Source organism: Apis dorsata, unplaced genomic scaffold (genome assembly GCF_000469605.1).
Source record: "Apis dorsata unplaced genomic scaffold, Apis dorsata 1.3 scaffold_10, whole genome shotgun sequence".
Lineage (NCBI taxonomy): Eukaryota > Metazoa > Arthropoda > Insecta > Hymenoptera > Apidae > Apis > Apis dorsata.
This window is the reverse complement of record NW_006263313.1, coordinates 442,883-469,883: the sequence shown is the minus strand read 5'-3', so window position 1 is coordinate 469,883 and position 27,001 is coordinate 442,883. Positions and strand designations below refer to the sequence as shown.

Sequence of the window (27,001 nt, the reverse complement as noted above, 5' to 3'; positions counted from 1 at the left end):
TATATATATATATAAGGAAATGTCGATTTGTAGGAAAATAAAAACATATAATAAAAAAATTTTTATTCACTTTCCATTGAATAAAGTAATTTTCAATTTTATGAATAGTCCGATTATTAATTATTCCAATAAATTTCTTTTCTATACATTTTGTAAATCACGAAGAATACCGGTAAGACATCGATCATAATGATACGGGAAAAGATTTGATCACAGCAAAAACCGAACATGTCTGCGGGTAATTGTATTATGCGTAGAAATCCACAATGAATTGCGAACAATTAAGGGGCCGAGAATAATTCCAGATGTTCATCTTCTCGCGTTAATTGTATGGCATCGTGATAATTAAATATCATGGACCGTGGCAAATAAATTAAGCAAGAAATCGAGCAGCCAAGGCAACGTGTGATTATAGTCGCACGAGTGATTTAGAATACGTTATGACCTAAGGCAAATCTATCGATTATCAATACAATCGATGAATCGAGTTACCAGAGTGATAAACGATTAATCGATTGTATCTCTAAAAGTTAATAAAATCACTCGAAGATAGGACTGTTTTATCAAGGAATATTATGTGAATTGTATGAGAAATATTTTGAAATAATTTTATTATAATTATGTTATTGATTTAAATTTTATTTTTGTCATTTTTAAAATTTAATTATTAATAACCATAATTATATCACAATTGCAACGTGAACCAATATCTAAAATTCGTCTCATAACCTATACGTACTAAATATTCTTCTTACGAACCACTAGTAAACCAATGTGAAAATCCTTAGCTGCATTAAGCCTGATGCGTATATTTTCTTTCTTCTCCTTAACTTTGTTCACAACATTCTTAGGTTAGTTGAGTTACGAGCTATTCTTCTCCGTGAAAAACGTTAATAAAATTCCTCGGGACGTTCCCGCACGCAGTGGCTGATTAAAACGCGTAGTCGCGACGACGCGTGCGCGTCTAATGCGCGCGCAGACAAAAGTGTCCCGACGCTGACGATTTACGAGTTCGTTCACACTGTTCACACTCTCGTTGCATATTAGGTACGCCATCAGTGCACATGGAACTAACCTCTACACTGTTTTTCCTTGTAAAGATGCACAATAGCGCATCTCGTTGAATAATCAGAGTTCTGTCTAGCGATAAGCTGTATAAAGGTACAATAACGCTTATCTTATGCGTGTTTTGCATTATTAAGAGAGGTACTGTTTCTCAATATTAAATCTTATAATTTCTTTCATTTTCTTTCAAACTTTCATTTATTTTCAATTATTTTCAAATATTTAAAAATTCAATTTTTATGCTTCTAATAAGAATATATGAAGAATAACGTTATATATATAATATTATTATAATGTGATAAAATTATTGAAAATTATATATAACGTGAAATTAAATTTCTGTATGTATTCATTTAAAACTTAAATTTTATTTTCCATATAACTATATGTGTATATATAAGTAGTAAGTATATATTTTTTGTCGTTAATTTTCCATTAATTGTTTAAATAGGATATACATAAAAATTAAAGAAATATTTTGTTTTTTATATTTAGAAATCTTACTTTTATTGCAATTTTTTGCCAAACATGTTGCATATATCTGATTGTATATTGTTTTGTTTCATTTATATGATAACGCATGATGCAAAAAAATATAAAATGTAAACATAAATATTTAAATTAAATCATTAAATTTGATACATTTGTTTGATTTAATATACAATCAATTTATTGCAATAAATATATATATATATATTTGATGTCTCTAATATATTTTCTCAAAATAACTTTTTAAAAAATAAGTTTAAATTTTTTCTTATTCTTAACAATTTTATTTAAAAAACTAGTATCATAAAACGTGATGATATCGTAAATCTAAATTATTAAATTCTTATTTGTTTTATAAAAGAATTGCAATCATACATATTTTTCTCTTTGTTTTATATAATGTCATATGCATGCAATACATTTTATTATTATGACGAAAGACAATATTATCGTTAAAAAAAGTCGATCGCAATCACAATGATGTAACTTGCTATTGGTGCGGCGGCCGAATATATTTTGAATAGCGTCACGCAAAGTTTACAGCGACGATGAAAAATGCGCGCGAAAAGACGTGACACTTTCGCGGGGCGCTAACAAATTGCAAAAGGAACAGCGCCTGTTAAAGGCAACGCGTACATTGTATAACGAACACTGTTCTACATATTCCGCGCGTTAGTCATACCTTTGTACTTCGACTTGTACAAGCGGACCCAGAAAGATAACGAACCGGTGAGGAAACGACAAATCCTGCTTGACACCTTTTAGAAATATTTCTTTTAATGTTCATTGTGAAATACTTTATCGAGACGAATAGAAGTTTAAAAATGTTTAAGAAATTAGATACAAAAATCTTTGCTGAATGTATTAAAATTTATTGACATTTATGAAACTTAATATTATAAACTCACCCCCCTTATTTAAATAAAAAAAATATTATTATATAAAATATAATAATAAAGCTTTAAGAAACATTGATTTGAAAAATCTCAAATTTAAAAATATTTATTCCACCACTTTTAAATTTCTCATTTATTTTTAACAACTTAATTCATATTTAATACGATAAAAAATTTCCACAATCGCGCATAAACATAATAAAAATTTTAATTATTCAGATTAGTAAAAAGATCAAGCCTCTTACAATTCCACGTAAAAGAAGGGTGGTGAAAGCACCCTCATCCCTTTTGAAATGAAATCCAACGTAAAACATGGCGATTATTCACAAGGGACCGAGGGATCCCGCAAGGATCCTCCTTCCGTCCCCCGTCACGGCACAATCACAAGGATTTTTCTCTCATTAACGGCATCATTGAGCGGATCGTGGAAGAGAGGAACGGTGAACGGTCTCTCCTCGAGACCCGGCCACAGCTTTAGTGTAAACGAACCTTTATCTCAATCCCTCGCCGCGTTACATATAAGGGAATCGTAACGAGTAACGACATTAGGCATCGGCTTTTGCCTGCGTACATGGCAGCAGTCAGCTTAACCCCTCGTGCGGAGATCCGGTTTTATCAGCCATATTGGATGCACGCGCGGTCAATTGTGGACTTAAGAAGCGTGGGTCGGCCGACCCTGCCGAGACGACACCGGCCCGCTTTTTCTTCCACCTCACCTTGTCCATCTCTCCCTTCTTTCCTCCGTGATTCGGTCTAACTGTAGTGCGGAATGCCGATCGACGCGGAATTGGCCGAGAAACGAGGAGGGAGGGGACGTGGACACTGTTTGAAGGAAGATGAATTTGAAAGGGTATGACGCACGTAAAGAAGGCAATGTTTTGTGTAGTTGAATGAAAGGTATAAATATCTCGAAGGCAAATTTGTATATTTATCTTATTAATATTATCTTAGATTTGTGTTGGATGTTGGTAGAGAAAGATATAGGAAAATAAATCTTAGGGATGTCAATTGTAATTCTACTATTCTATGTAATTTTAAATTTGAGGCTTTGATAGGGATTAGAAATCTTATATTTTTTGATAGGGGATAGAAATCTTATATTTTTCAACAATTTATCAGCAACGTATGTCATAAATATTTTTGTGAAGGTATTTTTTTTAAATTTGTTTCTCGATAATAATTTGCTTAATCTACTTCTTCAAACAACAATTTTGAACCCCATACTTGAGCATTTGTGAGAAATGTTAGAGGAGCATCAATTAAGAAAGATGAGTCGAAGGCAAATTTGTATATTCATCTTATTAATATTATCTTAAATTTATGTTGGACGAGAAAGATACAGGAAGATCTTAGGGATGTCAATTGTAATTCTACTATCTTATAATTTTAAATTGAGGCTTTGATACAGAAAATCTTATAGTTTTCAAAATCTATCAACAACGTATGTCATGAATAAATTAATAATTAATAAATAATTTGCTTAATCTACTTCTTCAAGCAACAATTTTGAGCCCCATACTTGAGCATTTGTGAGAAATGTTAGAGCATACAGTTAAGAAAGATAAATCTTAGGGATGTCAATTGTAATTTTACTATCCTATGTAATTTTTAATTTGAGGTTTTGATACAGAAAATCTTATAGTTTTCAAAATCTATCAACAACATACATCATAAATATTTTTGTGAATAAATTAATAATTAATAAATAATTTGCTTAATCTACTTCTTCAAACAACAATTTTGAGTCCCATACTTGAGCATTTGTGAGAAATGTTAGAGGAGCATCGGTTAGGAAAGATGAGAATGTCAGTCGAAGATAATTTTCGCGTGGAAACGATATTGCTCACGCGTATGATTCAACATGTGGGCGAATAGGATTAAAAAAGTCGTACGTAGATACGTGAAACGCTATAAAGCTCGTAAACATCCTCCGAGCAACGTGCTCTCACTGTTGTTTATTATAGGAAAAGGATGTGCCCCGATTCCGTTTAGATATTAATTATCATCCATTTTGCTTCTCTTCTATTTTTTTTTTTTTTTTTTTTAACAAACTAATTCTCCCCGTTACGATTCTTCTATCATCCGATATACGAAGTAGATAATCGAATCTATTCTTTTTTTGAAATAGAACAAGATACGAATTGAAAATTGTTTCTTTATCTTCGAGAGAAAATTACGTAAATATTATCGGATCAATTTTATAGAAAAATTTTGTAACAATATATTTTGAATCGTACTGTACTGGAGTACAGTCGCGGTCGCACTAGTTCCAGTTCGATCTGCTAATAATCAACGTATTAGATTTCAATGTAGAAATCTTGGTTACGTAAAATAAATGCACATGCGAGAGATATAAGCGACCGCAAAACAATACAAGCAACGAGGAACGGACTTTCCACGCGATTGATAATCCTTCTTGTTCGTCTCCTGTATTATAGATCCGCTTGTAAAATGATTTCTCTGCATTAGAATTAATTATCTTTTATCTCTCTTTCGTTTAATTACGCTCTAAGATAAGAATCACGATGGATATCTCGTACACGATTGGATGAGTTTAATGTTTGAAAATGAGTCATTTAGTGCGCTAATTTAATTCCTCATTTTATAAGTATGTTATTGATATAAAATAAAAGTAGGTTTAAACGAATTCTAAATATAAACGACAGAACTTAAATGAATAGAATTTGTAATGTATAAATTATTGAATATATAAATTATGAATGTTGCCTATTAAAGAATAATTAATTGATAAGGCAAATAGATAAAAAACATATGGCAACATTAACGTAACGAGAAGGATTTCTTTTTAATTATAAAATATTACAGACTCTACTCAATCGAATAATTGAAAATAAATTAATTCACAGAATTAATTGTTAGAACGAGTTGGAAGAACACCGATCAGGGAGTACATTTTCAGAGAGTAAATTCGTTTATCGTAGTGAAAGTACACTATTTCAGGATTCGAATAACAAAGAGCATGCATGTTTAAGGAAGAAGTAAAACGAAGAACGCGATGAGAAAAGAGAGAGAGAGAGAGAGAAAATAGGAGGGGGAAGAAAAAGGAAAGAAAGACTGAAAATCCGCAAGAGACTCGACCCGTTCTCAAGATCCATATGCAATCCCAGGCCTGGAAATACGTGAGACAGCGTCGAGGGCAACGCCGTTCTCCTTTGGAGTTTCTGCACGTGCAACCACGGGGACCTGGTGTCGGGAAATCAAGTTCAATGGCGTCTCGTTGGACGAGCATCGATCCCCGTCCGCATACGAGCACGTTTTCGTGAACGCGACGACGGAACAATCTATTCCGAGGAACTGAAGTTCAACAGGATTTTGAGGAGCTTGCATCATGTGATTCGTACGTAATCTATGAAAATCGTTTATTAATTATAGAAAGATCATTTTTTAAAATGTTATTTTACATTATAGAGATGAGGTTTTTAATAATATTTAATTAGCTTCTTCTGATTAATTTAAATCCGTGTGAATATTTACCATTTTTTAAAAATGATAATTAGCCTTAAGTTGGATAATTCTTGAATTTGTAGTTTGTACCCCTTTTTTCAATTTGTGTTTGAATAGTTAGAATAGGTTATTGGGATACTAATTAAGCTATTCTACTAAATAGCTATTCTATATCTGCACTTTGAAATATTTTTAATGGAAGTTTCAAGTTTTAGAATTGTTAATATTTAATTTAATAATTAAAAGTCAATTTAAGTATCGTTTGTAATTTTGAACAATAGTTAAAAACTATCCTTGACTTTATGCAGATAATAATTGTTGAAGTTTTAAAAATAAAATTATCTTGAAGTTAAATATTTCATGCTATTAATATAGAACTTTTTACAGAAATTGACTCAAAATATAAAAAACAATTGTTCAATGTACATAACAAAATTATAAATGATTTAAATTTGCATAAGATGACATTATAGTAATAATAAACTTAATAAGTCTCATTTTTATGTACTAACTTTTGTTTGTTTTGGCCTTTAGAATCGACCTTTCAAAGATGTCACTCGAATAAATTAACACCATGTAGAAGTATCCCCAAGAAGAAACATAATACAGATGCCTCATTAAGGGTTCAAGCAACCCTTACTGATAGAGCGTAAACCTCGCATCTTCTTTCCATGGAATATTCATATCTAAGGTTTCCAAACTTTAACACGTGCTCTGTACTACACCACGCATAACAAGATCCAATTATCAACATACTGAACTTAATTCTCAATTCTAATTCAAGGAACTGCATTCAACCATCTCATCCACAACCAAAATATTTTTTATATTTATAGAAAACAAAGAATTTAATTTACAAGAATTAATAAACAGAATGAAATAAAAAAAATATTAATAATTATTAATGAGAACATAAATTTCTACAAAAAGTTCTGTAACTTCAGATAGAATCTCAATAAAAAATTATACAATTAAATACAATTATAATAATGATAAAAAGAATTTAAAATATTATAAAAAATCTTATGAATTATAATAAATTGAAAAAATTTACTAGATAAAATAATAAAACTTATATTTTTCCATCTATAAAATCTTAACTTAAAATTAATTTTATTTCAATATTCTTCAAAACTTTATTTCCTTAGCAATCATACTTTCTTTCAGCATAACCTTATTGCCACGCAAATACCATCGTCCTCCACTCTATGTCGCCCACTTGTTCTCAAGCCACGTCGTATGATACAGGTTGCCTCTTCCGTGTGAACTCTATCCATGCCAGATCTCTCTATTTAAACGAATTTGTCCGACATACTGTAACATGGTCCTATGCAAGCAATGACGAAAAACAGGTATACTTAACATGTGATAAATCTCTCTAAAAGAACTCTTTCAAAGCATTAAGAGCGTTAATACCAAAAGTCATACGTACTTACATACTATATGACTCATTTTATGATTATAGATGAAAGCGGCTATATAGGAAGAAGTACAATTAAATTCGATTTTTTATAATCACTTTTATTATTATCAGGAGAAAACAAAAAAAAACATAATGTATGTTTATCTTTAAAGGAAAATAAGAAAAAAAAAATGAAAATTCTCAAGTTTAAAGATAATAATATTTAATGATTAGATTAGAAAGTAGTTTATTAAGAAAGAAGAAATAAAAATTAAATTTATTGTACAGATAAAAAAAGTTAATAAAAGTAAATTAAAACAAAATATCTAATTTCAAATATGATAATACTTTGAATTTAATATTTAAATTATAATTATAATTTGTTAATTATTAAAAGAGGAAAGAATAATTTAAACCAAAAATCAAAATTCTATTCACTATAATTCAACTAAAAATTAGTAAAACTATTAGAATATTTTTCAAATGTTTTTCCAATCTTGAAGATAATATACCATATATATTTTATAAGTATGATATGAATCAACCTATATATAGTAAAGGAATGATAAACTGTGGTCTTTAAACTGATACTCGGTTACAAATGAGTCTGCAATAAGCATTAGAGATAATATTTCGTCTTATCTTCATCTGCTTTGAAATGCAGGATTAATGGACATAATGTGAATCAGCCTGTAGATGCACCTACGAGTATATTCGCCGGGCAGGCACTTGGCGTTACAAATGCAGTCGGAGGAGCATGACACGCCTACGCTTTACTAAGCCCACACGAGCACAGGGCCGTAGATATTGTGACCCAAGTGTCACATCTTGGAATGTTATTCATCAACTAGTCGTTCGTAACAGGAATGTTACGAATTACGAGGATACAGTTATTTTGAAGCGAAACTATAATAAAACTGACATTATAAGCGATAGTGATGATTTGTACAATAATCTTGTAAGATTAATTAAGAGATTCACATTCAATGACAAACGTAGTCGTGCAAAAAAAGAAAAAGAAATTACGAAAATAAACGTGATAATGATCGCAAATAAACAATTTCTTCTACTAATTTACCATATATATATGTGTGTGTATATCCGCTGACATTTAAGTTCGCAAAAACTTCAAAGTACACCGCTTTATGCGGATAAGATTTCAGAAACTTCAAAGACAGTTTCGTGGAAACCGCTTTAACGATCAGCGAAACACGCGATTCATTTCATACACGTTTCCTACACTACTGTTCTAAATTCTATAATATTAAACCGTAACACAATTCTTAAGACAAAAGAAATATTTTTGTTATAAATATTATATTTATATGTTAATTAACATTAATATGTTAAAGTATTAATTAAAAATAATTAACGATTAAAGAAATTTGAAAAAAGTAAAATTTTCTTATTTCTATTTCCCATCGTAGAAGAGGTTAAAGAAGAAAACCGTGTTTTAATCATTTAATAATCTAAGCAATTTCTTTCGATTATTTCGACGAATCGTAATCAGTTTCGGGCCTAGCCCAGTCCTATAAAAATCCAGACGGAACAAAGAGTCGGTTGCTCGATTTTTGGGTGTGCACAGAGAATATATATGCAACACATATATGCACGTCACGCGGTACAGATCCGCGCATACACATAAGCGAATCGAGGAAAGCATCGACGCTCTCTAAGCTGCATCCGGTAGCGGTGGTTTTTTGTGCATTGCATTGCGTCGCATCCTCAAGTTCGCCACACTTGTTTCACGAGTAGCCATCTCCTTTTCGTGACTATCGTTCGCAAAGGAATAGCAAGACGTGCTTTATTGATGCAAACGAAAATCAGAAATTTCTATGCGATGATAAATCTCACGAGGTAATCTTTTATTTTAATTTTTGTTGTATCTCTCTTCGAATGATACTAAGATCTAGAATGTTTGAAAGAAAGGGCGGGAAATTTGAATTTTTGAATTTTCTTTTCAATATTCTCTATTATGTTTCGCTCGATTTTTTATTATCAAAATTGATTTGAAATGAGTAATATTTTGTTGTTATATTTTATTTTAGGCAAAATTTTATTTTCTTTGAATATGATAGAGATAAATTAAATTTGAAATGATGGAAATCAATTATTATCTTATTAATCTAGTTTTGATAAGATTTATAATTTTTTTTATTCTTTTTTTAAACTTAAACTAAATATAAAAATATTTGTTAAAAGTGTATAAGGTAAAGAAACGAGAGAAAAAAAGAAAAAAACAGAGCAATATTTATTTTCACTTTTTATAAATAGAAAGTAGTAATGTTAACTATCGTTCTGTTTCTTTTGGGGAAATCCTTAATTGATATCAATATACTTTTTTCTAATAGTTTCTCTCTTATTCCGTTTACGATGCAATTCGCGTTATTAAATACACTAATAGCATGCAAGATAACAAATCAAAAAATGGATAAAACGAAACTACAAGCTGCTTTAAACTGATTAATATAAATAAAAAAAGAAACAAAAATCTATTATAAATTACCTGTTTCAATGGAGATTTTTTTAAGATTACTTAAAATTATATAAATTCATTTTAATGAATAAATTAGATTATACTTTAGATTTATAAATAGATTTTTAAAATAAATATAACTGAAAGATAAAAATTGATAAAAAATTTTAATTCACACAATTCATATTTTTATTTTAGTAGTATTTACACAAATTTTTCTTTTTCCATTTTTTAGGTAATAATAAAATAAATATATCAATTTGAAAATAGCTATTAAATTTATTGAACTAATATTTGTCATTTTTGTTGATAATATCGATGTTCGCAATATCTGTTATCAATATGAAGTACGGATTTCTGACTTTACAGTTCGAAGAATCAATGCTTACTTTTTTTTTTCGTTTTGCAATAATTTGTAAGAATTATAATCAACAATAAATTTTACTTTTAATAAGAAAATATAATAAAAAATTAAATATTTCATATATTCGAAATATATGAATCTATTAATCATATAAATTAGTATCTTATATTTACTATTTATGAAAAAAAATTTTCATTTATCTATTTTTATATCTTATTTTTATTCTTAAAGAAATTCTAAGAACTGAATCATTTCTTCGTTTTAGCAACAAAGATATTTCTTAAGATCAAAGATAATCAAAACCTATATTAAAGTTTTAAAAAAAGTAAAAAAAAAAGAAAAATATTATAGATAAATAACTGACGTGTTTAATCCTGAAATCAAGTAGCAAAATTTATATTTGCTATTTTTATATTAAAAGTTATTTTATATCTATTATCTCTAATATTATCTTTAATTCTAGTATTTTTAAATTTTAACGAAGATAAATTCTGAATTATATTGAATTTTTTATATTATGGAAAAAAAAATATTTCTATATTGTTATTTAATATAATATCATTTTAATTAACTATTCTAAATAAATTTTACAATTTAAACTATGATTTCTCATATATTTAATTGTATTAAAATGTATTCAAGAATTAATACATTTCTTTTTCTACTTTTATATATATTCTGTATTTATGTACCATATCACGTTACCCTCATTCCGACAATGAGACGAATTATCCACTCGAAACAAGACGCGCGATTGCATTAGAGACAATAAACATGCGACGATCGTTTACAAGCGTCATGATTGGCGCTTTCTTTTCGCTACCGTTCGTGAATTATCATCGACACAAAGTGACAAAATATGTCATTTTCATCTTTATTATATGGAATTCGATTAAAATATTATGTTTGTTTAATAAAATACATGTTCTATTTGCAATATTTATTATTTTTCTAATAATATGTACATATAACCTAATAATAACTATACACGTGTTCGTAATAAAAAACTGGCGCGAAATCAACATCGAACTACATCGTAGATATCTGAAAACTATTGTTTATTTATAATTTTAAGAAATAAAATTGAAAAAAAGATTTAAGAACATGATCTTTGATATTTTTTATTGCTTCATATTTCAATTCATAATAAGAAACCTCATCTATGAAATAACATCAACATAAGAATATATAAGACATATAAGATGTCTTCACGAAGGTAAAACAAATTATATTCATAACATACATATATAATACATAACAAACTAACTCTAACTATTTAAAAACATAAAGCACAAACATTGTATCAAATTAACTTACCAAAAAAATCCTCCCAACTAACGGATCCATCCGAATCCACGGCGTTGGCAGCCGTGGTCTCCGTGTCCGCCTCGCTGCCCATCTCGTCACATCAAATCCCCTCGATTTTTCCCGCAAACAGTCACACAAAAGCGTCAAACAATTCTTTCTTGTTGTCACTGGTCCATGGAAAAAAGCAGGAAGAACAGAAGGAAGATAACACAGAATCGTCTTTACCAGTGCTATCCTGAGTGTCGATCCATTGAACATACGTCACATTTCGCGTGCGCGCGCCACCGATTTATCCGTTATACATCAATATCGAAAAAAACTAAATAATCGTAAAAAACAAATAAAACACAATTGGTTAATTAGTTAATTAAGTTCACAGAAGGAAGAGAAGAAACGACATCCCCTTAGCACGCGGTCGCGAGACAGACTGAGAGAGTGGCAGCATTCGACTCGAGCCGACCGACCGTGCCGGCAAGTCAACGAATCGGCAAACAGCCGCCACTAACCCATACACTAAACCGTTTGCTTGCTCTCTCGCGCGTTCCTCCGCTCTAGTCGCCGGCGAGTCGCTCAATGCAACGACTGTCCTCGACGGAGGCGAGCACCGTTCATGTAAATCGCCGTACGCTGGCCGGTCATTGAATTAGGACCATCGAATATGTATTTTTAACCCTTCACGGTAAACCGATGCTTGCCCGGCTTAACTGGCTGATGCTACTATTTTTTACTTTCTGTCTTTTTTCGATTTATATGTTTTTTCACGTGATACATAACTGAAATTATTGAAAAACATATTTATATTTATGTGAAATTACATAGTTGATGCGTTAGGATTCGAAAGAGATGTCATTCGCATGGAAATTCTATGAGTTAATTGACCTGAATAATTTTAGAATAATCGTAATTGATTATTTTGAAAGAGATAAAAAAAAATAAATAAATAAAATTTGTAAAAATATATAATTGTATATTTGATAGAAAATCTATATTTTATGAATTCTATCTATATTCTGTTGAAATCAAATATTTCGTAATGAAAAAATAATCGCTAAATATTCTACATAATATCATAATATAGTTATTTAATCAATTTTTTATAATTATAAATTTTTTAATATTTCATCAAAACAACCTAAATAAACAACATATCTATAACAAAAAATATTTAATTATATTTAAAAAATATAAAAAACTATAATTATATATTATTGAATATAAAAATATTCAATTATAAAAATTATTTTGCATGTATTTTTATTGATATTTTAATTGACAATATTGAAAATTATTATTATTAGTAGTAATCGAATAAACTGAATGTAGGATTTATAAATGTATTATAAAATATATTACATATATCAATTACATATATCAATATACATTTGTTTTACGATTATTACCTATAATCTGTATTATTTTTAAATAAATAAATATTTATACTGAATTGCGAATATGAAAACACATACGAAACATTCGAATAAAAGATGTATATGGACTAACAGTAATTTTCCCCCACTGAGTTTTAAGTCTATTCCCCCACTGTAGATTTTCACTGAATGCGCATGTGCGAGAGAAATAGAAAATTTCAACATGACGCTCGTAATTTAAAAATAGTATTATAAAGTTGAATTCAAATGTAATCTAACATATAATGATATTTTGTAAAATCTTTTTTTATTAATATTCTGATATTATCAATTTATATATTTAATATTGTCCAAAGTATAAAAGTTTCATTTTAAATTATTAATATATATGTTTATGAAAATAATAATAATTTTTATTAATCATTTTCTTTTAATATATTTGAATATTTCAAAAAGTTATATTTTTGAAGAATACATCTTCGTTACCGATTGTGCACTGAAATCTTTTTACCATAAGGGATTGATAAAAACTTCATCAATGTAACATGTGGCGCAACGATCTCAAAATATGAATTAAATAATTTTTATTAAAAAAAATGAATGATAAAATTTCTTTCTATCAAAGTTAATTAAAAATAAAAAAAGAATTTTTTCTAATTTTTTCTAATTGAATAATTTGTTATTGCTATTCATGCTTTTTAAACAACGTTTAAACATAACAACATTAGATTTTAAGATCCAAAAATAAAAAATTTCCAAATTACGAATTTCAAAGTTAAAATATTTTGAATTTTTTTAAAATCAAGCATTGATCGATTTTAAGCCTTTAAGTACAAGTCAATAATCTTCACTTTCTACAATTTATGGATAACTCACAAATTCTGATATCAAAGCTCAATAATATTTCTGTAGTCACATACATTGAAATTTAAAATTCGAAATTCAAAATAACAAAAACTGTAGAAATAATCAAATATTTAATAAATAATAACATCAAAAAACCTGAGAAATTTCACTTCTATAAATATTGTTAATATTGTTAATATAATATTAAATATAGATCCAAACTTGCAACTTGAAAACGTATATATAAATTTATTAGCAGTAAATAAATTAAATAATTGTAATTTTTTTTATAAATAATTATTTTTTTAAGTTAACGAAGAATTTTAAACAAAAATCAAGTTCAAGATCACATTAGTTTTTCACAGTAACGGGAAAATTGCATCTTAATGATAGCGTGTTACCACGCTACAAAGGCGAAAGACCCTTGATATCGATTTTCAAGGACACTTAATGAATATATTCACAAAATTACTATTCATACATGTCGATTTGTTTCACCAAGATGGAAAAACGCAATATATAAAAACAGAAATATCTCATTTTATTTTAACAAATTTTTTAAATAATTAGAAAAATAATCAGAAAAAAGTTTATAGAAATTAAAATCCGATAATGGAAATCAATAGTTTGATTAGTTTCATTATTTTATCTGATAATATAATAATTATTATAACAAAATACAATATAGAGAATAACAAAAATAAAAAGATAAAAAAGTTATATGATATATATGAAATTGATAGAAAAGATAAATACACGGATACGTAATTTAAAAAACTTAAGATATCGAAAATCATACGGCATAATAGAGGATTAATATTATTAATTTAACAATAAATTTTAGGTCACATTCGATAGTCTATTCTTTCCATACCTTTGACTCGGTTGCAACCCTAAATTCATCGGTTTAATTGGATGCCATCAATTCAAACTATAATATCACCTTTCACCTATATTAGATGCGCATATTACTTAATGCCCTCGCTCATTATCTCTTCGTTCCTTTGATTTTTCCAGTCACGCTAACAGCTACCTTTTCGATCATACTTTATCCATATTTTTTTTATTCTTCATCTTCTTTCCTTTCTCTTATCCATTTTAACAATCTGTGTCTGAAAATAACGATTCTATTCTTGAAGTTTCACTTAAGAAAATTAAAGAATATTGGAAATCCTCGTTTTTGAATATTACAAATCGAATCGAAGTTAAATGAACATGGCATGATTCAGCGACAAAGGTTTTATGAAAATTGTTATGTTCTTTCTCTTTTCATTCAACATATCGTTGATTTTTGTGCTTTTTTGATTATAATAAACATTTCGCACATTCTTGTACTTACAAATAAATTTTACATAGTTTTATGAGATTTGATTTGATTTTTTTTTTATTAAAGAATTATAAATATAAAAATTAATATTTTAAGTTAATATTTCATGCAGCTCTTGCATGTTTAAGCATTGACATTAATATGTAAATATTATCACGTAAAACATTAATAAACATGAAATATATTTTCCAATATGGGCTAATTTAATTGAATTTCTCCGAAAGACATTATCGGTATGATTATCTTTGTAAATATACACGAAAAGTAACAAAAAAATATTATTTATCGTGTCGTCGTATTATTCAATTTCTTAAATATATTCTGTTTCAAAATTCAATACACTAATTTATCTATTCCGTTCTTTTAAAACTTTAAAAATAAACCAATGAAATTTTGCATATGCTACTCCTACATGCTAGTTTAATACTCAATCTAGAAATAAACAGAATCAATTTCTGTTAATCTATTCCTAAATTATCTCAGTCTATTCCAAATCAACATCCAATCTATTCAATAGAACCATAAAGTACACAAATCTATTCTTACCGCCTAACATGATTATCCAAGGAGTTAATTCGATTAATTTTAGATTATGACTACCAATTATTGATTCAGACTACGAATACAAATTAAAATTATAATATTAGCTTTTTGAACAACATTTATCGTATACACAAATATTAATTCTTTTATAGTTCAAAAGATAAATCAATCTAAACAAATCTAATTCACATACATTTAATTCTATATTCCCCTAAAAATTCGAATCCTTTCTACAAACATAGAACATCGAACACCCCAAACACCAAATGTTCTAACAATAAGGGGTGAACCCATGGCTAACACGCGACTTTGAACGACGCAAGAAAGCCGCAAGTGAAAGAGCGCAGGTCTCGAGGCTGAGGAGGAGAAACTGGCCGCGGGTGGTCGAATGAAGTCACGCAAGGGTTGAACTGAGACCCCAGAGTAAAGCCGCCGATTGTTTCCGTGGCAAATCAGTCAGTCTGCAGAATGAGGTGTCCCGCGTGGCTGTTTTTCGCGTTGTTCCCGCGATTTTTCGCCGTGTTACCGGTCACCAATTCTCAGAGGACCCACGCAAGACAGGGATTGGGCCGTGAACAACCTGTGGTCGAGATCTCCGAGCAAGGAACAGTCGTTGGCAAGGAGGTGCGACGATTTTATTCTGATCTAGACTCCGTATATGTGACTTTCTTCCTCGTTCTTCCTGTAACAGACAACATTGTGTTAACAAGCAGAAAATGATTCACGCATAAATCTGATTGAAATCTTTAAATGATAGATTCGTGACAATCGCCAATCAGAAAGTTATTGCTGCGTGTTTAACATGCGTCATTGAAATTTTGTAATAGTAATAATGTATAATTCAAGTTGTCTATGTTTCTAATAATATAGGACAAGCATGCGATTTCTCCATTGTAAATACAAAACTATCAAATTGCATATTATGTTTCTCTTTTTTTTTTTTTGGAAGTATTTATTTTGTTGTTTTTATAAAATAATTTAAATAAGAGGATTTAATAATATGTTAAGTTGATAAAATAGTGATATCTTTTTTATACGAATTCTTCCTTCGTGCGAAAGATTCAATTGTCAATTTTTATTATTCGCGAGCGAGCAGGAAATTATCATACATACGTATTTCCCCGTGTGATTCAATGCATTGAATTAAATAAATCTGAAATGTTTCGAATCAAACTTGTATATGTCAAGTTTTATTTGTACAAATAATTTAAGTTGACGTGTTTCGAGGATTGCTAGGAAATCAAATAGAAAGATTTATTACGAAGATATTGGGCGATTCTTTCGGAAAGAATGACAAAGCTTGACTTATTAATCGAAAGAAATTTTAAAAATCATTATACTTGATTAATGCATATAAAATACTTTTATAAATTTGAGACTAATTAAAGACAAAATATTATAATCTTTTTAAAATCAAAAATCTCGGTGGATTTTATTTTAGGATTTTATGATAATTTATTTTCCTAGTATTTAAAAATTTTAAAAATCTCTAAAGCATTCTAAAATTTTTATCTGAAAAATCTTCTATAATAAATTCTGATAAATTACAAGTTTATATTACTACATTTCTGCCTTTTTATAATATCATTTTTGCATAACAAACGAGCTCCATATGACAGAAATTCTATATCACTGTGCCATATAAAAACGTTAAAGTGAAAAATCTGCATTTGAATAAGTATTTGACATTTTAACTGCATGAGAAACAATAACATGCGAGCAGTGTAAGTTTCAATTGTTCCAACTAAATATATGCAGATAATATGCACAATGAATACTAATTTTTAACATTTATAAATTTTAATATTACACTATTTTTTACCTTTTCCTTTTTCATTTTTGCGAAATTCGTGCAATTATGAAATCTCAGGAAAACAGAAGAAAAAGTTTCTTGAACTTCTGATATTTTAATCTCATGCAATCACATATTCCTTTCTTTCTAAAAAATCATTACTTTTTACGAGCAATTATATATACCAATTAGTTTTTTTTTTAATTCTGTATTAAATTTACATTTATTTTTTAAATAGAATATTTTATAAATAATTTTATTTTTTTAATATCTTTTAATTAGTAAATACATTTGGATTAATTAAATATATCTCTTATTATACAGTATAATCAACTATATTCGATAACTATATTCGATTTACTAGAATTAGATTAGATTAGCACTTGTTTTGCATATAATTGTTTTATTAATTCAAATTATTTATTTATCAATTCAAAAAAAAATCATTCTAATTAATAGAATTACAGTTGATATATACATTTTTCAAAAGTAAAATATAGTGTATAAAAAAATACAAAAAAAAATTAACTTATATTAAAGTAACGACTATAGTATCGTGACTATAAACTTAAGATATATTCGTAAATAAAATTTGAAGTTAAGTTAAGAATTTTCCATAAAAATATCAATCTTTGCAATTTTATTTTATGCGATAAGAAATCACAATATAGCTTTGATAAAAATCACAAGTTACGTGAACTATGAGTAATGTAATTTTGATTACCTTTAAAAAATGAATCCACGATTGTATTGTGCTCGAACCTGATGTTAAGTTTAAGTAATTTGAAGTTTTGATTGCAGACTAGGCAGTATTATTTTTCACTACATATGGAAGAATAATTTGTCACATGTAAATTCATGTTTCGTCAAGAAATATTCAGTTTTTTTTTAAAAATCATAATATCAGTAATTAATGTAAAATAACGTGAATTATTTCTTTTTATATTCTTAAAATAGTTATTTGACAAAAGTTTGAACTTAATATCATTTTCTTCATAAACAAATTTTTATTTAACGACTGCTCTAATTTTTAACATTTAAAAAATTCTCTTTTTAAAAATATAGAAATAATAAATTAATTTTTTTTTCAAAGCAAATTAAAAACTATTTCTTCGTTTATATTGCAGGTATTTTTAAGTGTTACTCAAAAGGTGATACAATATTTAGGAATACCTTATGCCCAGCCACCGTTAGGAAAATTACGTTTCACTATTCCTGTTACCGAACCGCTTCCATCATGGAGCGGTATACGAAATGCAACACAATTTGCATCATCTTGCCACCAAATGACAAATCGTTTGAAGCTCCATGAAAAACTTTATAAAAGATTGTTACCACTTGATCAACTTGATCCTGGAGTTAGCGAAGATTGTCTGTATTTGAACATCTACACTCCTGATGGTAAGTGAAATTACCAATAGTTTCTATAAAGTTACTATCTAGTAATCTAGTAATTTAGTTACTATGAAATTTTTTGGAAATAAAATAACTTTTTCTTAAAAATAATAAAATTAATATAAAAATAATAATATAAAAATAAATCATAAATCAAGATTTATAATTTAATTATTTTTAAAAAAATATTCTTATAAAAATCACTATACTTATTTGCAATCTTAATCTTAATTTAATTTCCAATAAAAACTATTTTATTTAAAATTTCTTAGTATCATTAATTATTTCCAATTATTTGTTTTAATAATCAATTTCAATTAAAAAAAAATTTGATTTATGCTTCTTAAATAATTTTAATATTATAAACTATATAAAAGTTTCCATAATTTTTTAACATGTTTAACAAACTGAAAGACAATCAATTTGCTTCACTTTTCATTTCAAACAATCAGTACTTACAATCTTCATTAACTAGCAACATAATATTATTAACTAAAAAGCAAATCATGTTCATCATTTTGTTCAACTCAAAGTTGCGCGTAATCGTAATACATAGTGTTATTAATATAAACAAAATCTGAGATTTTTGATACTCGACACGTGATCGTTTTTTCTTGTGCGAACAACACACAATGACAATAATCATCTACATCAATTTATTTCTTAATCTATTGATATATTGTACAAAAAGGTGGTGTGACTTGATGAATGTTTCGTGTCGAAGAAAAACTTGTGATTAGAACGTTATCAAGAATTGAAGAAAATTATTTCTATTTTTTATCAAGTTCGTGGAAAATTAATAACATTGTATGTATATACATAATTTACTTCATAACAAGCTGAATTGTCGAAATTAAACTAATACAGTTATCTTACGTTTGAGGTTATTTAATAATTAATTATAACATTTTTGATTAAAAGATTAAATGTTTCTTATTTAAATAAAAAAAATAAAAGAATTTATTAGTATTATAGAATTCTTATAAATATTTTAGACTCCAGTTATAGCCTAATTAAAATCAACAAATATTCAAATTTATCAAGTTAAAAATTTCATTTTATCTTTCTAATCCTATTATTTGTTCAGAAAATATATTCTTGCTTTCTGCAATATTTTGGCGCAATAATATTATATTTTAACTATAATTTTTGTTTTATATATATATATGTTTTATATATGTATTATATATTTTATTACATTTTATTACATTGTATTTTAAATATTTTATGCAAAAAACTTATCGTGACTTATCGAACAGTTTCCCGTTTCAATTTCTCAATTGACAATAAATACAACGAGCTGCGTGTCGACAGTATGTAAATCTCGTAGTTCTTGGATGTCGGTTAAGGACTAGGCTAATAGCGGCATTACAAGCATCATTTTCAGCTAATTTCGAATGTCATATTTATTATGGTATTCCTAAATCGCAAAGTCAAACTTTCAGAAGTCGCGATCTGTAACCTAACCTCTTTCAAAATAATGTGACATTATTCATCAAAAATATATTCTTTTTTAAAAAACTTTTAACATTTCCGTTTATATTTATTTATAGTTACATTTTATGTCTTATTCTTTTCAAACTTTAAATTTTTACAATATAAAAGTAAATAATATAAGTGGAAATTGAATTTTTATTTTATTAATAGTACTTACTTGGGATAGATTACGATCTAGATGACATATATTATATATATATTTCTGACACGATATTTTGACGAATTATATTTCGATAATCATTATCGAAATTAAGTATAATATAGAATAAGTATCAGGCTAGAAAATTTGAACACTATAATTTCATGTAGTTTAAGGAAATCCTTGATAAAGTTTGTTTCTAAGATTATCATTTTGATATTTTTATAAATATGAGTCGAGAACGTGAATATGATTTTTTTTATTAATATAGTTTCGTTATGAAATTTTCATAGAAAAAAAAGTGAAAATTATAACTATAAGAAACTGATAAAGATACGAAGAATTTTATTTGAATAATAGATGATATATATAGTAATAAATGATATATATAGTAGGTGTAGAAAATAAAAATTATAAAATTGCTTATGAAGATTTGTTAACGAGAAGGAAGTACATATATGAAAAAAATGTAAAATGTATGTAAATCATATCGATCAATCATATAGGACAAGTTTATGATAGTACTTATTGCCAATAGAAGGGTCAATTTACGAAATATTTCATTCTTTCATCTACAAAATGAAAAGGTTAGGACATACTACGTCATATATAGATTTCTCAATTTGATTATTCAAAAATTCTAACAAAGACAGTAATTTAGAAAGTAATTTTAGGTTATACAAAATCTTTATAATTATACATTATATAAATTTAGAAAAATAATTTTAGGTTTATATAATGTGTAAATTAACATAAATTCAAAATATAAAATTAAATTTGTAATTATTATCGAGATAAATTTATTTATGTATTTTTTTATAACAGAAGAAATTTATATCTAAAATCCGAAATTTTTTAATGTAATTTCTATGTTATAAAATATTATATAGAATGATTTAAATAATAAATTCTAATAATATATGTTTTTTTATAGAATTTCAATTACAATACAAACTATCAATCAATGCAATTCAAATCAATTTGTGATTTTTCATAATATCCAAAATGATGATAATTTTAGATTATTTTCTACAAAATTTAATTTGTAATGATTCTACTTATTTTTTTTGGATTTATATTAGCTACTTCTTAAAATAATACTTTACTTCTTAAAATAAAAAAATGTATTATAATTTTCGAGTCACCTTGTAAAATTTCTAAGAAGAAATAAACACATAGAAGAAATATACTCACGTATATATAGTAGATTCAAAAAAAAAGAAAATTGGATAGGGGACAACCGGTAAATCGGGAAATCGTGTCGATTCCGCAAAGCTAACTCTGGTCGATATAGAAACAAGGAACAAGAGTAACAGTAACTGGCGCACGTCGTAGCACGCGATCTTTTAGAGTTGGTCGAGATGTTAAGATACTGTTGAGGCCGGTCACGAAACCATCCCCTTCACTCTGTGTCCTAACCCTTTGCCCCTTCTGCCATCATTGTAATCAAATCTTCCAAATCGGTATATTTTTTTTTTAAATTTTTTTTCAATTATCAAGATTTTATATGAATTTGTTAAATAAATTAATTTGTTATGAACTTTTAAATAATTTAGATGATACTTGAAAATCTTAAATCATATTTAGATATTTAATAAAACTTTATAGATAAAATGTTGAATAAATATCTTTAAAATTGAGTTATATGATGTGCATGAATTGTCTTTATTTTTAAACTTTATATTGTGTATTAGAATGTTTTATATTTTTTTTAAATTTAAGGATATAGATTTATGTTTAGAAAATATATAATTAAACTATTTAAGTATTTTTATTTTTCAACAATTATACCATTTCTGATTACAGTATCTTTTGTTTTACATCCTCCTCTTTCTTATTTCATTTATCTCATCTTTCACCAACTTACCTGAACAATTAACGTCTAATTTTTAAACAATTATTTAAAAACATTTACATAATCATTTCCAAACAAACATGCAAATATTTTCCATAAATCCTACTGAAATCTCATTATTCTTTTACATCTGTTATTTATTTTCTTAAATCATTAAATTTCAAAATCATTCTTATAAAATATCTTCTGCTGATCTATGTAATCGAAAGTTAAAACCTATAATTAATAATCAATTCTTTCGTCCAAACAACTAACCCGACTTGTAGACTTTTGTTAGAAAAAGATTCGTGCCATGTGCAATCGCGATAAGCGTCTAATGAATCGTTGTGGCAAAGTTGTATCCCGAAGAAAGGTTATTCTTGGACAATTCAGACACCATCATAGGGAGCACGATAACGAAGACCAAGCCAAACTTCTGAACTTCGTCTACTTATACTTATCGTATCATCTAAAGTTTTATCCTACCGAGCAATGGCCTGAATTTTCCTCGACCTTGGCACGCTTCAAAAACCGAGCACACGCCACATGTTATACAGCTCGTTGGAAGAAATCACTGAAATTAATTATTTAAACGATAGCCAGATGGGCTTCATACCTTACAACTGATACTACTTCATGAAAGCTTTTCAGCTTTTAATGTTATATATATATATAATTATTGAATGCATCATAATTAATATTTTGCCAATATAAATTTTTTTTAACTTGAATTGTTAATTTAATACATTGATTTTGGGATTCTAATTTTTTGTTGTAGGATATTGATATTAATAATTATATGAGTAAAGAGAATTAATTATAATATTAGATAAGTTCTTTAAAAATATGTTCTTTAAATATTTTATGAAGTTCTTCAATATTTCTCAAGTTTTTATTAATGATTTCAATAGAGATTTTTAATATAGTCAATCATATTTTTGAATTATTATTATATTTAACTTATATATATTTAACTTATTCTATTATTGTCAAATTTCTTATATCTTTTAAATATAAACTTCTATTCTACAATAATTATAATTTTATTTCTTATTTTAAATATTAGTAATCTTCATTACTTTCTAAAAATTTGGTCATTGTAATGATTGTAACCATTTATAATAGATCATTGCTGGAAGAATGATGATATGCAAATTTTGTCACGATCGATTCTCCAGTTTGACCGAAAATAAAAATGCATATTTGTAATTACGCACGCGTTTTTCAACATCTTCAGAATTTTGTGAATTTTTTGTCTCGTTAATTCCTCAGAAATTAAACTTTTAACAACTATTTTTTTTCTCCCACTTTGTTAATTGCTTTTTGAAACAATAAATAATAAAAGAATTTTATAAAATCATAATAAATAACTATGGTTTACAATTAACAAGTAATAAAATGGGAAACGCATTAAGTCTTTTTAATTTTAAATTATACAGAAGTTTGGAAATGTAAATCGTTATCATTCAATATTATTTAAATAAGTAAATCGCATTGTGTTGTAAATATTTTATATTATATAGATTTTAATTCCTATAGGTAACAGACCAGACGATGGATGGCCTGTTATGGTGTGGTTTCATGGTGGTGATTTTAACACTGGCACTCCAGCTATATGGGATGCATCATTTTTCGTTAACAAACATAAAGTAAGTTACTTAAGTTACATATTAGATTCTAAAAAGTTTTTAAAATTATAATTTTCACTTATTATATAACTCTATTCCAAAAATGATCAAAAATATAACAAACAATTATAAAATTACATATTTTTAATTATCTAGAATAAAAATCTAAATTCAAATTAATTTATAGTAAAAAGGAAATGTGACTGTGATTTTTTTACATTTTGCAAATATTATTAATAAGCTAGATCTTAATTATTTTTACATTGGAAAGACGTTTTATGATTAGCAAATGATGTTTTGACCTTTTATTCTGTACATAAAGGAAAAAAATTTCAAATTGCGAATCAATCAGAGCTAACGATGAAAATCGACAGAAAATCGAAGGAAATTAGGATGTTTCTTGCGTGCTTTAGCTAATCCAAAGTAAATTTAACCTTTGGAATCGCACAGAGAACGGTCCATCTATGATGCATACCTTAGGTAACGCTGATAAATGTTAATAATCAGGAACAACAGCCACGAAAACATTAACGTTGAATTCATTGTTGAGGGAACACGTTTAACGATTCTTAAAAATTGTTATAGAAACATACAACGATATATTATACAGTAATACAAGAGACCTCATAATCTAACTATATTATAAGAACATATCTAACACTACTAATTCATTTATAGTCTTACAAAGCAATGTAAAAACGACGTTATAATAGAAAATCTTATATAGATAATATTAATAATCTACCTTATAAACATCTTCCTATCTAACATATTGTTTAAAGCAGAATGGATCATATAGATTAACTCGTAACTTAACATTCACACGTTCCTAATCTCTCAAAGCTCCTTTTTCTTCAAATATCTGATCTACAGAAAGTTGAAAAAAAGAAAAAATTGATTCAGAAAATATAAACCGCAATTTTTCGCAGTTAAAGATCCTAACCCCTCTAAGAAGGAACATGTAACTTCGAAAATTCTTAACCTATCCATTAACAATATTGCCTCTCGCTCATCTTCTCAAAAAAACTCTTTGTAATCTCTAATTCTAACACGCTAACGATTTAATTGATCTTTTTCAGATCATGGTGGTCACGGTGGCTTATCGTCTCAATATCCTTGGCTTCTTCACAACCACGGACGCAGAGGCTCCAGGTAATTATGGCATGTTCGATCAAATAGCAGCACTGGACTGGATTCAGAAGAAGATCAAGAATTTTGGTGGTTCTCCGTCCAATGTGATAATATATGGCCATAGTTCGGGTGCCATAAGTGTAGGTTTGCACCTGGTTAGTCCTCTGAGCAGAGGTAAATTCTCCAAGGCCATTGCCATGAGCGGAGACGCAGTAAGCTCTGTGGGTTTACCACAAACGGAATTACCGGTGGTTGATATCATCGCCGAAAAATTTGGTTGTTATCGACAACCCACATCAGCCTTGATGGAGTGTCTTCGTCGAGTAGACGTAAACATCCTGGTCCGTGAATCCTCAGAAATAGAAACGTGGGGTCCTATTGTTGATTATACAACTAATAACTCCACAGAACCGTTTCTATCTATGCATCCAAGAGATGCATTAGACAGTGGCACTTTGAATTCTGTTCCTCTACTCGTTGGTTATACGAATAATGAACAGGCATTGGCTTACATAGAGTCCCTAAGCAAGGAGAACGTAGATGGTAAACTTTCGTTTAACAAGTTCGAGATGCTAATCACTGACGAATTTGTATCATTGGTCCAGAGCCCGGAAGACAATAGTACCTGCGACCTGAAGCCAGAAATGGTCGCCGAGGCGGTATTATTTTTTTATAAACCTCATCCACCGAGCAAGGATCAAGGTGTGCTTCGGGATAGATATTTGGACTTGCAAACGGAGAAAAATTTTGCAGCTGGGCTTACTCTGTTAGCTGATAAAGTATCCAAGGAGAAGCTGGCATTCGTTTATAGATTTGACTATAGGCCCAAGACACAATTTATCATTAAAGATGTGCCTGAATGGGCTGGCGTTCCCCATATGTTTGAGCTACCATTTGTCTGGGGACTTCCCCTATTAGTTAACAGCCCTGTTCAGTGGAACTTCGCTGACAAAAAAATGGCTGACGTGATGATGACGATGTTGGCTAGTTTTGCCAGGGTTGGTAATCCATCCCTGAGTAATGTTAAATGGGAATCATACACTGAGGAAGAGCCTGGGATCTTGATTATCGATAGAAACATCGATATGAGCAATTCCAACGCAATTGATTACAAAGCACTGGCTTTCTGGAACGAATATTATCCGATGGTTCTTGAAGAGGCAAGGAATAATTGTTGTAATATAACCAGCCAATCTATTGCATTGAGGAAAGCTTCTTATAAGATTATTTTGAGTAGTTTTGTTCTTGTCATAATGTTTTGGTACATAGAATTATAATTAATAATATGAATTATTCTATTTTCCTTTAGATATACTTTTTGCACTTTCTTTTGTACAAACATTGACAGATATAGAGCATCCTGGTTTGTGTTAACTTCTTGAGATGATGAATTGTAATACAATTTATTCTTGCTTCAATAAAATTCCATTTTGTGCTTAATCATGTTTAATTGGCTATATTATCGTGGTTCCTAATTTCAATTAACTTGAATAGTCTTGTCTTCATAGTAAGCGATGGATACATGAAAGAAACCTAAATAAGAAAATATAGACGAATGAATATCGCTTAACATTTTATATAAATTATAGAAGTAAAGAAAGATTGATTGACATTAAAAGAGATATTAAGAAATTGAGAAGACAAATGGTATATATTCATAAAGTTCCAAACTAATTAATTTGTACGCTTCGAACAATATTTATTGCAAAAATTAAATTTTAAATGGTTTAAATGTGAACTTAAATCATAAAAAAGAAGGGGAAAAAATGAGGTGTTTTGGATATAATAATGAGGAGGAGAACCAGAGAGCCTGGGCTTTTTACTTTGTTTAGTCTTTTTTATCTTTTTCTTAACATTCACTGAGAGATTTTTTATTATTTGCTTTAATACGGAGAGATATAGAAAAAACATATATTGTTCGAGAAACAAACGATTGATAACTTATGAATATTTTGATGCTTCGATAATAATAATTAATAATAATAATAATAGTAATAATAATCATTCGTGTGTATGTCTGTCTGTCTGTGTGTTTTT

At 27.9% G+C, this 27,001-nt stretch overlaps 3 protein-coding genes across 3 annotated transcripts in view; 1 reads left to right on the top strand and 2 right to left on the bottom strand.

Moving 5' to 3' along the window:
- The window catches only part of LOC102680830, a 57,643-nt gene extending 45,553 nt beyond the window's left edge, over nt 1-12,090 (bottom strand). The window contains exon 1 of the mRNA XM_006607689.2: nt 11,475-12,090. Coding sequence (XP_006607752.1) covers nt 11,475-11,556 — 82 coding nt within the window. The 5' untranslated portion in view covers nt 11,557-12,090. The remainder of the gene's footprint in view (nt 1-11,474) is intronic.
- Nucleotides 12,091-15,739: 3,649 nt separating this feature from the next.
- Nucleotides 15,740-26,404, top strand: LOC102680968 (carboxylesterase 1C-like). The gene is made up of 4 exons (XM_031509172.1): nt 15,740-16,172; nt 18,468-18,741; nt 23,745-23,854; nt 24,913-26,404. Exons 1-4 carry the CDS (start codon nt 16,017-16,019, stop codon nt 26,239-26,241), a joined length of 1,869 nt encoding a protein of 622 aa, XP_031365032.1. The 5' UTR covers nt 15,740-16,016; the 3' UTR covers nt 26,242-26,404.
- The window catches only part of LOC102681176 (ras-related protein Rap1), a 41,936-nt gene continuing 41,232 nt past the window's right edge, over nt 26,298-27,001 (bottom strand). Inside the window, exon 6 of the mRNA XM_006607693.2 lies at nt 26,298-26,497. The gene's annotated coding sequence lies outside the window, so the exon portion shown is untranslated. The remainder of the gene's footprint in view (nt 26,498-27,001) is intronic.

Coding starts and splice junctions, on each gene's coding strand:
- LOC102680968 (XM_031509172.1), top strand. CDS start 16,017: ATGAGGTGTCCCGCGTGGCTGTTTTTCGCGTTGTTCCCGCGATTTTTC. Junction 16,173..18,467: donor GAACAGTCGTTGGCAAGGAG/GTGCGACGATTT, acceptor TTTATATTGCAG/GTATTTTTAAGTGTTACTCA. Junction 18,742..23,744: donor GAACATCTACACTCCTGATG/GTAAGTGAAATT, acceptor TAATTCCTATAG/GTAACAGACCAGACGATGGA.